Here is a 14,874-nt window from a genome sequence, read left to right as displayed (position 1 = left end):
TTTTTAAAAAAGGAACATAACACGCAATGGTTAATATGACGTAAATAAAATCAGGGAATTCCCAGAGATTTTCTTATATGTTTCTACGATCTATTTAAACATTGTTAGAAATACTTCCTAATTTAATATAAGTAAAATCCTGCCGGAAACAGAAGCGGGCATGATCTCTCAATCTGGTTTGATCGGCTTCCGTGTATGAAATCATGTTCACGAAAACACGATCGAAATACAACATTAAATATAATTTCCTGAACTGGGATTGACTTAATTTTATTACCACGTTTCGAGAGAATCGATTTACACAAAATGAACATAATTATAAGTCGCTACTTCTTAATGTTTTCCAATTTTATTACAAAACGTATTCATATTTTTTTTATCGACGACAGTCGTAGAACCCAGCTTTTTTAATCAATGTACGAAGTATACATTTTTTTTGTTTCGCAGAAAATCTTAACAAGGTACCATGGTTCTGAGGGTTATGTGGGGTTTCACCCACTAAACCCCACTAGGTGTCCATCTTCTAGTACAAGAAGCGAAAATTGCAAGTTAATTTGCTTATCCTGACAATAAATGTGTCGGACTTTCTAAATTACAGAGATGACGATATGTTTCATACAGAGATTTTAGTGAGAGAAACCAACGGTTACTTGAACGTCGAAGGTTGGCCGCTAACTTTGTTTTGTCCCGGTCAAAAGACGGTCAGGAGACGAAACAATTTTCCCGCTGATTGAATCCCCGTCCATTCTCTGATGCGTCGTAGTCAAAATTTCGAATACAATCTTGTTATCTATACTATATAATATAATATTTTTCTTTTATGCGTCACAGATAATATGTTAATTATGTTCTATAAATATCACACGGAATGCCTATAAATGTTAGCGATATAAACATTATGAAATAAGTATGGCGCGCATATCGGAAGGGTATGTTGAACCTGCATTTATAATTGCTTCCTCGATTTGTTCTCGGTAAATTGAACGAACATATTTTTATCAGTCAATTCGTACTCTACACAAACGATACATCGTTAGAGAAAGAAAATATACATAACTTTTTCTTAATATTTCTTTTTAAACATTTCTTGCTATAATATTAAGATGTGAAAAAAACAACCAGTATTTTTTTATAACAGAAAGGGGGCAAACGAACAGCGTGAACACCGAGGTGTTCAACGACGCCCATGGACATCAGCAATACCAGAGGAACCGCAGCTGAGTATGTCTGAGTATAGCCGTTAGTTTCTGAGATAAAAACATACTTATAAAACACTAGCTGTCGCACGCAACTTCATCTGCGCGGAATTAGAAAAAAAAAACTTAATTAGCCTATGTGTCTTTCCAGTGTATGTTCTACATCTATGTCAAATTTCAGCGAGATTCATGCAGCGGTTTTGGAGGTATCTTCAAACAAACATCTATACATCCATCCATCTAAATATTCGTATTCATAATATTAGTATAATGTTTTATTCATGTACTTTTGGCAGTGAAAACTGGCAAAGTGTTTTGAGTGTTCGTTTTGATCAAGGTGTGTAATTTCAGTCCGCTTCTATTGCTTACAGACGAAAATGGTATCAATATAGTTTTTAATATTGTTTGTTTTAAAAACGCCTGCCAGCAATATCTGCTTACATGAGTGGATCGCTGCAGCAAATACCGAGCTCCTCCTAACATTTTTAGAAAATTATTATTCTGCTTACTTCGAATTCTGCCTGGAAAAATGTATTGTGAAACAGCTGGAGCAAAAAACTGGTCAAAAACATATTTCCATCCCACTCATTCTCCTTGAAACAGAGCAGAACCAATGTATTTTATACCAGTGTTCAAAAAAATTGACATTCACGGAAATAAAATACTAACCGTGGGCTTCTGAGACCAAAAATCCAGTTTAAAACACGCTATCTCTGTTTTGTAAAAGATAAATGACAGGGACGCCGATATGTTTTATACATAGATCTTGGTCTCCGAAACTCACGGTTACTACAAAGAACACATCAAACACTTTTTAGTTAAACGCGTGTTTTAATGTTGTAGTCATATAATAAGTTTTACATATAGTACGTTATAAAAAGAGAAAGAAAGAAAACAGCAACAATCACTTCTAAGCAACATAACACCTAAATTTCTCTTACATCAAATTACTGTTGTTTTCAGAATAGTAAATCAGAGGGTTGTATGAGCTGTACTTTACTAATAAATCTTGATTAAACCTTAGTTAATGTATTAAGGGTAACTACGATTATTACTTGATGTATAGTTTTAGTTAGTAAGTTCTGGAAAGAAGAGTAAAACTATATTGATGTAATTCACTAGATGGAGCTATTATTAATACTAAGGATATTTTGGTGTTGATAAAATTATTTCAAACATCTGCATCGGCATTCGTTATGCATTCGCTACGAAGCGATTCCATAACGAACTTCAAAAATGTATAGAACTGTGTGCCTATCACGAACATTTGCGACAAATGCCTTCGTATCGTTATCGTCAGTTACGTTAAAACTGAGTATGAGATCTTTGGTCTATAGGGCGCCCTATAGGGCGTAAAGTGCGTGAAGTGGGCGCTGCACAAATTTTGTAGATGACGATACGATGGCGATTGTCACAAATATTCACAGACCCACTGACAATAACTTTCGATAAGTCACGTGATTGTCGCGTATCAGTTCCATACAATTTTGAACTTCGCTATGGAATCGCTTCGAAACGAATGCACTTTGTCTAACCCCGCTGTTACTGATTGTAATGATTGTCTACCTAAATTAGTAATAGACTTCAAGGCCATTTATTACTATTAAGAAGTAAAATTTTGTATACCCCAAAATTAAACAAGAACTTCCATTTTACTTTGTCTATTTAAAATAATATCTAGTAATAAACATCAAAGACTCTAAAATTTAATAGAACATTTTATCTTTCACTCAATATAATTTGAAAGAGCTAATAAAACAATGATAAAGTTAAAGCCAAATTAATTAATGTCGTTCAACAATTCTAATTGTTTACATTTCCGTTTTGGGAACTTCGTCGCTCACTCTAGCGAGAACTAAATTCTTCTCAGTGCCTTGAAGTCTTTTGGGTTCTAAGGCGGATCTCATTTCCAATGCTCGAATGTCCGTTTCGAGGGAATGTTCTTTATCAGCCAAATCCAAAGCAATCTTTATTGAAGCCGCTTCTAATGCGTTATACGTTGCTCTAAAAAGTTAACAATTTTATTGTAAATATATAAGTAACTTTTCATATGTGGTCTTATTTCTATTTATTTTTCATTGTTTGGTGACGTCATGAAATAATGAATTGTCTATTTAGTACTAAATGTTCCAAAAGAACTCATATCTTCTAAGATACATTCTTATCAACGTTGGTTTAACATTCCGCGTTACTTGACTACGTTTTGTTTAAATGAATAAATGCATTAACAAATTGCGGACTTTTGAATTGCAAAAATACAAAAGCAAGATCTTTTGTGGTTTTAAAGCGTAAAAGGATTCAACAAAGGTATTAAAGCGCTTTATATTCATCCGCTTACACAAATCTTAAGGAAAAAGTTGCTCAAATATAACTTCTAAGAACATCTAAATTAGAATTATAACGGGTGTTTTTTTTTAATTTTATTTATTCCGTAAATGATTTTCGAACGGAAACCTTTTCCAAAATGCTAAGTATAAAGTGTACGGTAAAATGCTTTTTATAATGTTTCGATTTTAAGTATTTAAAAATTCAGTATAGTAATTATTTTGAAGTCGACCGATGAATATAAAATTAAACAATATCCACGCATTCTCCTAAAATTAAATGTAAAATAATTACTAGTTATTTCACTTATAAAGTAACTACAATCTACAAAATGTTAATGAAAGTTTGAGTCTGTAATACCTACTTGGCACAATCCAGCTTTTCTTGTAACTGACGAATAGTTTCCTTTAGATTTTGTACCTCTTCCTTCAATCCGATGTCAGCTTCGTCCGCTGCGAGCTCAATCCCTGGCCGGTAACCGCGAGTCTCTAAACGAGTCTCTGCTACCTTTAGAGCGTTGATCTTATCAGAGAATTGTTCCCCCATAATCTTCAATTCAGCTGCTAGTTTGTCCATATTTTCTTCCATCTGTAACGTAATTAAGAGTTATAGTACTCATCAGGTCATAGATGTACGTCCCTATTAAGGGTTTCGACCCTAATCTAAATAATAGCATTTTTTTCTTGTCTTCAAAAATGTAGGAGCTGCATAAAATATCAAGTACGCATAAAAGTAATGTGTACAAACATTTTGCATAGATGGCGTTAAAATACTTTGTCGCTTTTACATGTAACGTAATTTCACGTAAGAATTTTAACGTCCTTTTCTTTTGCTTTCTTTTAATAATGTGAAATAAACCTTCATCTTCTGCCACTCCAGTTCGTTCCTCGCTCGTTGTGTATCGTAGATACGTTTGCGCATCATATAATTGGTGACGTCGGTTTGAGCACGTAGTGCGTTGCGTGCGCGTTCCCGGGCCACGAACAGTGATTCGCGAAGACTCAGTGTATCCTGCAGACCATCTTCTGCCATTTTCTTTGTCGCTTCACATTTTTCTAACCACTGCTCGTTCGTTATCATTCTGGAAATAAAATTCGCAGCAATTACCAAAAATAGGCAGCTAGTTAAGCTATTCCGTATAAAACGACTAGCTTAGTGTAAACATTACTGACATGCAAATCAATTTGTGTAGGATTTTATATTTTCAGATTTTTTTAACGTTTAAAACGTATGACGATAATATTTGCATTGTCCTACAGCAGTGTTCCCCAGTTCCCCAACTTATTTTGTCTACTGCCCACTTTGGGAATAAATATATTTTTTTAGCGCCCCCATATTTTCACATATATAAAAACCACTATTAACGGAGAATTCTAAAGGAAACTTTTACTATAACCCGCAACTTGAGACCTGCAGCGCCCACAAGGGGGCGTTATCGCCCACTTTGGGAAAGACTGTCCTACAGTATGAAACTAATTGTGTATTATATATAATATAATAATATTTCTCACCTTTTTGGCGTCTTCAAAGGATCCGATTTGTATGTAATATTGGCGCATTCTTTATCCAGATTCAGCATATCCTTGTCGATTTGCAGAGCTTCATTTTTATCATTGAGGTCGAGTTGTAATTTGAATTTGATTACCTCCAGTTTGTTAATCTTTTCCCAAGCTGATTGACAACGGTCTGTCAGTAGTTTTTTGTTGCTTTCGGTGACACATAATTCCTACAACGATATGTATTTAATTCCATAAATATAAGATTAATAAGTTTTAAATTTTTCTAGTATCAAGGTTTCCCTAATTGATAGATTTTGCAAAGGCGCCTTTGTATTTCCTGTTTTACAAATTACTGCTATATTTTAGGGAGAAGTAAAACCTGATTGATTAACTTTATTTATGTACTCTAATGAATTTGTTTACTTAAAACAGTGAGTTTTTGAAAATGTAATTTACTTAAACAAAAGGTGTTCAAGCGATTGGCTCTCTTGTTAATTACTTGTAACTTAATATACATATCGATGGAATCAATTTCTGGCACGCAAAAAGGAACAATAAGACAATAATATTAAATCTAAAGAAGTCTAAGGCAGTGATTAAATTTAACATATTTCCGCACCGGAAGCGATACTTGCAGCATGTCAATCAACAGTCTTGATTCGATATTGTGTGATGTAGACAAAGTGGTCCAATACGTTTATCTTTCTTATCATACCATTGTTTCTCGAAGCCGGAAAATACTAGCAAAAGCCTCTTTTGTATTCCCGTCACATGACCAACATAATATATCCTCTTATCTCAATATAAATGCGAATTTAGTTTCTTTTCCAGGCCTGTGATGTAAGTAATGGAAATTTAGGTGTATTGTACCTTGCCCGTAAAGTCTTAGAATGGCGCCCATCGATGATCTGGCCAACATTGCGGGAGCACAATGAGCTTTGCAGGGGATCAAACATTGGGAGAGGCTTATGTACAACAGTTGATGGCCACAGGCTGACAATTAATGAATAGAAATTGTTACCTTCTTCAATTCAGTGTCAGCAAGATCATACGTCAACTCAGTGCTTCTTCTCCCATCTCTATTAGACAAACACTCGGAGCAAATCAATAGTGGTACGTTCAGTTGCTCCAATTCTCTTTCCGTAGACGCCTTCTCTTCTTTCAACGCATTCATTTCTCTGTCCAGTCGGTCCAATAGTTCTTGTAGTGTCGACTTCCATTGTTCAATTTCGTATACTCTGGAGAAAAATAAAATTGAATTATTATTTATTCACATTCTTTGCCACTAACATCTACTATAATGCCTTTGAAAGTCAAGGCAAAAGAAAGACAAAGAAAAAACAAGACTATAAACATTATGAAAATAATTGAATTGATTAATTCACTAAAATTATTGGTACCTTGCTCTCAGACGATTGTTATTATGATAAATGTCCCAGTCGGTCTTAATTCTAGTTTCATTTCGCAGCTGCCGCGCGCTGTGGCGGAGATCAAAGGCATCTGCTCTTCGAGTATCCGCAGTCACCTGAAGCACATCTTTATATGATTAAAAAAGATGTATGTAGAAATAATTTAAGTAATGTACCAAATCCTCATGGAAATCCGTTGATCCTTGCATATATTTGTAAGAAGTTTTGTACGTAATAAAAATGAGGTTAAGCCTCAGTAGAAAAAAATAAATTAAAGAAATATTGATGTACCTCTTTATTTTTCTATTTCATCGAAAGTAAAAAGATTGAAATATTGTAGCTTAAAATAACAATTAATTTAAACGTTAAAGGATAAAAATACACAGATGTACTTGGAACGCTCAGAACAATGAGTAGCAAATACCTTTGAAATGATTATGTTTTAGATGGAAGCAAAAATACGGTTTAGTATCTCCGTTTGCGGATTTGAATAAAATTATACCAAAGGTATTATGCGGATAGTGGCATACTGATCTGAATGTTTAACACTTTCCTATCTCAAACAGTTTTTATACATTTCTAACTTCTTTTGTATACAATTATACAAAAGTTCTTTTTCTACGCTAACCTTCAGGTTCTTTATTACGTTATATAAATTTGCATTTTATTATCATACTTAGCACCCAGACACAAAGAGGTCACTAAGGGAGCGTCTTAGTGTAGTTTTAGTATAAGAAATCTATATAAATGGAATGAAAATACTGGTTAAGATTTTGAGCATGTCGCAACAATGATATGACAGGATTTTCCGAATTATTTAATTTAGGAATATAACTGACCCTCGATAGGGATAAGGGCAGGTTGATGAGGAATATAACTGATATTAAAGTCTTAAATCCAATAAAAAATGTAGACTACGATACTCAGATTTTTTTTATTTTACTACAGATCACAAAAGCCAGTACTAGAAAGCCGTGGACTGGCGACTTTTAAAAAAGAAATGGCTAATAAAACATCGTTGACCTAGTTGAAAACATTGAAATTACATTGGTTTAAATAAACTCTGAAAATCAATGAGCTAGCTCAACTTCGCGTAGTTTTGGTTTTTCAATATCGAGTACTAGTTTATAAATCAATAATAATGGTAAATTATGCGCAAACCAGATAATTCACATGTAGGAGAATCTACAGTACAAAATTAAGAACAATTATTTATTGTAATGTTTTTTTTTAAATTAAAACCAACGACATCTTATCTTACAGTGGTGGAGCCCGCTTTAACAGTTTCGCAAGAATTTCGCCTGGTTCGCCCGGAGAAATACCACGACCACACAAAAGACAGGCGTGAAGTGGAAGCAATTCCGCGTTTCGTCTAAAGAGTGTGCGTCCCGGAGGCCTAATTTAGTCCTCTTTCCCTTCGCACCTTTTTTCTTATAAGGAAAGGATGGGAAGTGGAAGTGGACTTTCCGGATGAGAGGATGCATGGAAAGGGAACATATTTTCTTTCCGTGCAACCTCTCCTCCGTCGATTGAAGGTAGGCAATGAATATGCAATTGCGTATGTCTATGGGCAACGGTCACTTCGCTACATCAGCGATTTCAGGTGGCCGCTCGCTCGTTTGCCACCTTATGATATAAACAAAAAAAAACATCTACTCTTGGTCCGTACTTTTTTTTGTAATAACTTTATCGATCCTCCCTAGAGTCCCTCCACGATCGCTACGCCTGTTCCGTAGGGCCATTTTGATGTTTCATTGTAAGGTTAACCAGTATCACGTCAAATGTTTCTAGGAAACTACTACTTTTAAGGATACACAGTGCAGGGAAAATAATGACCGAAAATATACTGCATTAGATATATTAAAATTCACCATAAATCATAGAACACTGATTAAAAATAAATCTTTATAAAGCAGATTGTTTTGTGGAAGCAAACACTTATATAATACCATACAGAAAATAAACTGGGTTTGGAAATTGTTTGTTATACAAATTGAATAACAGATACATTATTGCGAAGTATCAAAACAAATGAACGCTACACAATTTTGTTTGGGCTCATTCCAATTTTTTTGTTCTACATTTTCCTATTAATCATAAAAGCTATTCACCGATACATATATATTTTAATGAATGTTTTGTCGAATATTTGTTTGGAAAAAAAAACTATTGTTAAATACAAAATTATACAAGGCAAAAGGCATTACTGTGAAAGTTTTGGAAAACTTCGCAAAATACGAGGACAATCCCAAACGATGCAGTATGAATGCCAATGGGATCTTTTCAACTTTTGTAACTAAAAACAAAACTTAACCAAAATGAATATTTACAACGGTACGTCTAGGTTTGAATAAAAATCACGTTTTGTCCCGAGAGAGAATACATTTTGCAAGATATCATTATTAAAGCAACCCCTAGTATTCTACGCGAAAAAATACCTTTTGTTGACCTGAATAATATAATGCAATGAAAACAAATTTTAAATTAGACGAGGGGAAATCTACTTCAAGGTAAATACCAAGTGAAAACAAACGCTTATTGTTTTAATGTTGAGCATCTGTGCAATTTAGATATGGGCTTGTAAAAAACTGATTCAAACATTTAAGAGCCGACATAGACATAATCAACTGTTTCTAGCAATGAACACCTTCAAGCAGTCAGCATAAGACTGGAAGCATTCTTAGAGGCAACTGCAAACCAAACGGATCTTGCGCCAACTAATGAGAATAACAGATATTAAAAGATAATTGCCCCTTTATATCATGGCGAGCATCACAATAAATGGTATAGGTCAACGTATTCGCCAGTACGTAGATAGGGCTTATGATGAACGTCAACACCTGATCGTACGTCAACTGCGTAGCAGCGTATTCCAAAATGTTATCTGATAGCTTTTCTATCATCAAGACTTGTGGGCAATGTAATATATAACTACTGCATAATTTTGTAAATAAAATTACTAGGTACGAGTTCAAATGAATATAAGGATAATCTTATTTTATTTTCAAGATTTTATCTTGTAGAAAGGAATGCTTATTTGCAGATTTAAAAAGATCAAGAGATTAGCTGGGAGATAAAAATATGTTACCTGTAATCCGTAGAGGCGGGCGTCCCAGTCGGGTAAACTTAAATGCGGCAAAGGCTTTTCATAAGTCACGACTGACTGCATTATTATAATTTAATTATTGACTATTTAATATAAATAAATATAAATGTACAAAAATTATTAATATCTGTCAACCGTTTGACAGCAACGTGTGTTCGAATCAAAAAAAAAAGTGAAACTATTTTCGATTTAAAAATGGAACTTCAATATTAAGACCTTTTTTGTGTGTATTAGAATAAGAAAAAAGTATTTTATGTATATTCTGTCAGAACCAACCGCGATGGTAGCCCTTTATCAGAACCGTATATTTGTTTCAATAAATAAAAATAGAGATTGTCGATATTGCTGTCAAAGCTCTTATAATCATAGCATTAACGTTATAAAATACACGATAAATTAGAATTGTCTAGAATGTTAATTTAACAAACTTTGCTTTTAGTATGAAATATTCCTAAATTTCTCAAGATATATTGATAAATAAGCTAGTCTGAACTTTTCCATACATTGATAGATCGACGTGTCTAGAAGTTGTTCGTAAGTTGTATGCAGACCAAAACTAACTTTTATATCGCACAGGCGAAAAATGTTCGTCATGTGCTGTGTTTGTGGCAAACAAAATGTGTTCAATTTACTACTTAGTATTAAGTTACATTGAATAGAAAACTGCAAGAAATAAACTAAGTTAAAAAAAGTTGTTTAACATTCAAAAAATGCTGTGTTGCTTGGAATGCCTATGAGTACTCATTTCAAACGATGGCATTTAAAATGTTCGAAAAAGATTGTTAAGATTTACCATTGTGTGATGTTGCCATTATTATTATGTTTTTATTCGTGAATCAAACACACACATGTACATACGGATGGATAAAAAATAATCATTTAAGAACTATTATCGAAAGGCCGCTTTAAAACTAAACCAAAATTTGCTTTAGGATTCCAGTTGCCCCTGAGTGGTAGTACTTGTATAAGATTATGTGCTATTCAAGTAACTAAGCGAATAACATTCATAAAAATAAAACCATTTTCTTTAACAACAAAACACTTAATTGTAATAAAACGTAGGAGGTCTGCGTTTAATTGAAATTTAAGTTGGTACATAATATAATTTTAAACTAATGCAGCGCCTGACGGTATGATAATGTTGGTGCGGTGTGTAAGTTGCTACATTTACATTGCTAATATTAAATGTCAGGGAGGATTATTTTTTAAAAAATATAATTTAATTACTCCACCTGAACTGTATATAGCTTAAGATTACTATTTTACTTTTGATGCGATAATATAAACTGGCTGCTAAATTTACCCAAACTGTGTTTGAAGAGTATTGTCTAAGTTTATTAATTTATTTATTAAAAAAACTAATAAGTGAAATGAATGTGAATTAGCGGCCCGGTCCTTTACAGGTTTACCAAAACCAAACGTTACAGAAATTAATTTGTACAAGGGTCCGACACCGTTTGAATAAATATCTATTTTATTTTCCTAGAGGAAAAGCAATTTTGAGGCAAATTAAGCATTATTCAATTGTTTGTGATAAAAAAAAATGTAATCCGCGCTGATACTCTTATTAGGTATATTTTAACTAAGTTAAATTAAATGTTATAATTTGGTATTACTATTTGCAAGACATTGTTATTAGATTTGTCTTAATTCAACCCGATTTAAACTATTTATCGTACTTATTTCTACACAATTTCTTACTAATATTATAAATGCGAATATTTAGATGGATGGATGGATGAATGGATGTGTTTGTCAGAAGGTATCTCCAGAACCGCTGCATTGAAATCGCTGAAATTTGGCATAGATTCAGAACATAGTTTGGAAGAACACATAGGCAACTAATTAAGTATTTTTATATTCTTCATTAGTGTTTTGGCTTTTGTGTTATACGCAGAATTCGAAATGAAGTTTATCCTTTCTTTAACATCGTTGTGAATAATTTTATTAGTATAACTTTTGGTTATAAGTTATATTTAGTGACTAAAATTATGTAGCGGAAAAACTTTTAATATACGTTTCATGCTGCATATAAAATGAAAACGTGTCTGTGAATATGCATAATAATGTCGTTACTAAGAAAATGTTTGAAATATTGTAAGACCGTTGCATTTTTATGTCGCAAACTTTTATTATTAACCGATTTTTATAAACTAGCTGTCGCGCGCGACCCCGTCGGCGTGGATTTATAAAAAACTTAATTAGTGTAGCCTATGTGTTCTTTCAGACAATGTTCTATATGTATGCCAAATTTAATCGAGATCCGTTCAGCCGTTCCCGATATATCTTTAAACACCCATCCATCCATCCATATCACATCCATCTAAACATTCGCATGTATAATATTAGTAAGTTAAATAAAAAGCAGCTCTTCAAGGCATAAATTCGAAAAAGAAATTAATAAATAATAAATCCTATATCCGTCTTTTGGCTCTAAGCTACCTTCTCACCAATTTTCAGCTATATCGGTAAGGCCGTTCTTGAATTATAAATAGTGGAACATGTAGAAATAAAATTTTTAGTTACGGCTATCTAATTTTTAAACAAAATGAGGTCATGATATAATCTCATTTATTTAAAAGGTCCATCCGACCTACCGGTCGGCCCAGGTACCGCTGGCGAGACGCCATAGAGCTGGATCTGCGGGAGCTACAAGCGATGGACTGGCAGGAGAAGGCGCAAGACAGGCGACTTTGACGATCTCTTGGAGGCCAAGACCCACTTTGGGTCTATGCCAGCGGAGTAAGTTTAAAAAGATAGTAAGAACATTTTGTATTCATTCTAAGAAAATAAACTTCTTACATTGTTCTATTCAGAAAAATTTAGTTCAATGCTATATTGACCTAAATGAAACGGAAAAAACTTTTAAATTACTTATTTAACAATCTGCATAAACAATGGAACTCTGAGAAGTTACGAACTTATTCTAAACAGATTCACAAATTCAATTTTGTCAACCAAATGGTTTTAGCTTGGATTTGTGATAGATAACATTCAGATATAAAGTGTAAATATAATAGAATTGTTAAGATAATTTTTTTTTTTATAACATAAGGTGGAAAACGAGCAAGCGGCTATATGAAATCGAAATATTATAGCAAAGTGACCGTTGCCCAAAGACATATGCAATTGCATATGCGTTGCCTACCTTTAACCGACGGAGAAGAGGATGCACAGAAATAAATATTTTTCCTTTCCATACATCCTCTCATCCGGAAAGTCCACTTCCACTTCCTTTTCTTATAAGAAAAGGGTGGGAAGGGAAAGAGGACTAAATTAGGCGTCCGGGACGCACACTCATCAGACGAAACGCGGAATTGCTTCGCCTGTTTTCTGTGTGCTGGTGGTATTTCACCGGATGAACCTTACCAATTCGTGCAAATATGTTTAAGCGGGTTCTACCACTTCGCTATTACAGCGATTTTAGGTGGCCGCTAGCTCGTTTGCCACCTTTTGATATAAAAAAAATTGAAAATATCTAGACATTTCTATCTTATTTCTTACTAATGGTGTAAATGAGAATGTTTGGATGGATGGATGGAACTTTGATTGAAAGTGTCTCTAGAACGGTTGAACGGAACTTGCTGAAATTTGGCATATATGTAGAACATAGTTGAGAAGCACATAGGCGAATATTTTTTTTTAAATCACGTCGAAGTCACGGACGACAGCTAGTTATAAAATAAACTAAAATCGGGCGACAGCTAATTATAAAAATTATATTGAATAAATACAATATAACCAAGAAGTAGACTGAGCATGCCTTAATTGACTTTTATTAGAAATTTTCTTGCATCATATGTTCATATTTTATTTTTTTACAAACACAAAAACAATTTTAAATAAGCGCTTTCTTTAAATACATTACAGTTACAATAAAACTGTTTAAAAAGTGCTGCCGGAAATAAATCGGTTACATGTATTTATTGAGCGTAGGAACAACACAGATTTACTACTAACTTTCTAACAGCATTAAACTAAACAGGCAGATTTAACGAAACATTTTCAACGCGTTAAACTTTCCTAATTTTCCAGTGGGTCGTAGTGAATGACTTTAAACGGAGTTAAAGCGGATATTTTTGGTGCATTTTGATTTTATTTTAGTTCACAAAATGGAAAATAAAATTAATATACGAATTTTATGATTCAGTAGAAATACATAGAGATGCAAATCAAATCTTTTTTAAATAAAAAAAAAATTAGGAATATTTTTTTATTTATACAACTAGTTGGCGCCCTCGATTCAGACCCCACGGAATTAAAAAAAAAGCTTAAAAGTAGCATATGTGTTTTTACAGAATACGTTTCACGTCTGTGAAACTTCACTAATATCCATTGAGCCGTTCCGGAGATACCTTCTAATAAACATGCATCCCTCTAAACAATCGCATTTATAATATTAGTAAGATATTTATTGTATTATTGTATATTGTTTTCTTGTATGACACAAAATCGTTAGTAATTATTCTCAGTACACGCTTAGATAGTTTGATCTTTAATTTACTGTTAAGTAAGAATTTTCAGCAGAAGCTGAAATTGATTTGTCCAGCAAAATATTAATTAATAAAGTTTCGTCGTAGTTAAGCTAAGTTTAATTAACGTTTGAATTTTTACTGATTGACATTTTTAGAGATCTTGCCAGTAAAATGTAGCTTTGCATATTTTAGCTCTATATAAATATATTTGAAATACCACGTACTTATTTTAATAAAACATCGTTGTCCTTATCACATAATTCATCTGTCTCTTTCTAGCTATATAAATTGCTTACATGAAGTTACAATACATGTGGAGCCTTTTTTTTAACCAAATACCCATACCGGGTGCCTCGGGTAAAGCCACTTCGGTTACGTGGGACTCTCTCCACATCCCTAAAGGGACATGGAGCCTACCCACTAAACCCCCACACATGTGTGGGCACATGTTCTACTCTTCGCACACAATACATGTTGAGCCTACAATGTTGTAAGCAAAATAGAGCACCGCAATTCCTTTTTGGACAACTGCATGTCCGTTCAAGCTGACATGAAGCGTGATCGATTAGGAACAAATAATTATTCCTTTCTATATGTCATCGTGTCCCTGTCCTTGTCACGCTTAGTTAGGGTCCCATATATTTCTATATTTATTTTTGCTTTTATCATTATTAATTACAACACATCTAAATTCAATTTTGTAATGTATTTTAATAGAAGTTCGTGTTACTTTATAGCACTCGGATACAGTTCATCAATATGCGAGTCGACAAAAGTGGGAATGGACTATGAATAGGAACGATTAGTCGGATTACATCCGTAGCTGCGACGTGCGGAAACTTTTCAGTCCAGTGATTACGAATA

The 14,874-nt window shown here is 33.5% G+C and overlaps 1 protein-coding gene across 1 annotated transcript; it reads right to left on the bottom strand.

Moving 5' to 3' along the window:
* Window positions 1-2,960: 2,960 nt before the first annotated feature.
* On the bottom strand, window positions 2,961-9,692 carry LOC106122413 (tektin-2). Its single transcript, XM_013318359.1, has 7 exons — window positions 9,518-9,692; window positions 6,421-6,545; window positions 6,042-6,258; window positions 5,033-5,247; window positions 4,380-4,602; window positions 3,886-4,109; window positions 2,961-3,200 (listed from the first exon to the last, which is right to left on the bottom strand). The coding sequence occupies exons 1-7, from the start codon at window positions 9,596-9,598 to the stop codon at window positions 3,008-3,010; spliced, it is 1,278 nt and encodes a 425-aa protein (XP_013173813.1). The 5' UTR covers window positions 9,599-9,692; the 3' UTR covers window positions 2,961-3,007.
* Window positions 9,693-14,874: the final 5,182 nt, after the last annotated feature.

The sequence above is a fragment of the Papilio xuthus genome, unplaced genomic scaffold (genome assembly GCF_000836235.2).
Source record: "Papilio xuthus unplaced genomic scaffold, Pxut_1.1 DF826923.1, whole genome shotgun sequence".
NCBI lineage: Eukaryota > Metazoa > Arthropoda > Insecta > Lepidoptera > Papilionidae > Papilio > Papilio xuthus.
The sequence above is the reverse complement of the archived record's forward strand: the minus strand, read 5'-3'. Positions and strand labels throughout refer to the sequence as shown.

Excerpts from the sequence above, each read along its gene's own strand:
- LOC106122413 (XM_013318359.1), bottom strand. The coding sequence starts at position 9,598 with ATGCAGTCAGTCGTGACTTATGAAAAGCCTTTGCCGCATTTAAGTTTA. Across the intron at positions 5,248-6,041 it reads CTGACACTGAATTGAAGAAG|GAATTATGTGTCACCGAAAG; the intron begins GTAACAATTTCT and ends ATATCGTTGTAG. Across the intron at positions 4,603-5,032 it reads CCTTTGAAGACGCCAAAAAG|AATGATAACGAACGAGCAGT; the intron begins GTGAGAAATATT and ends TTTTATTTCCAG.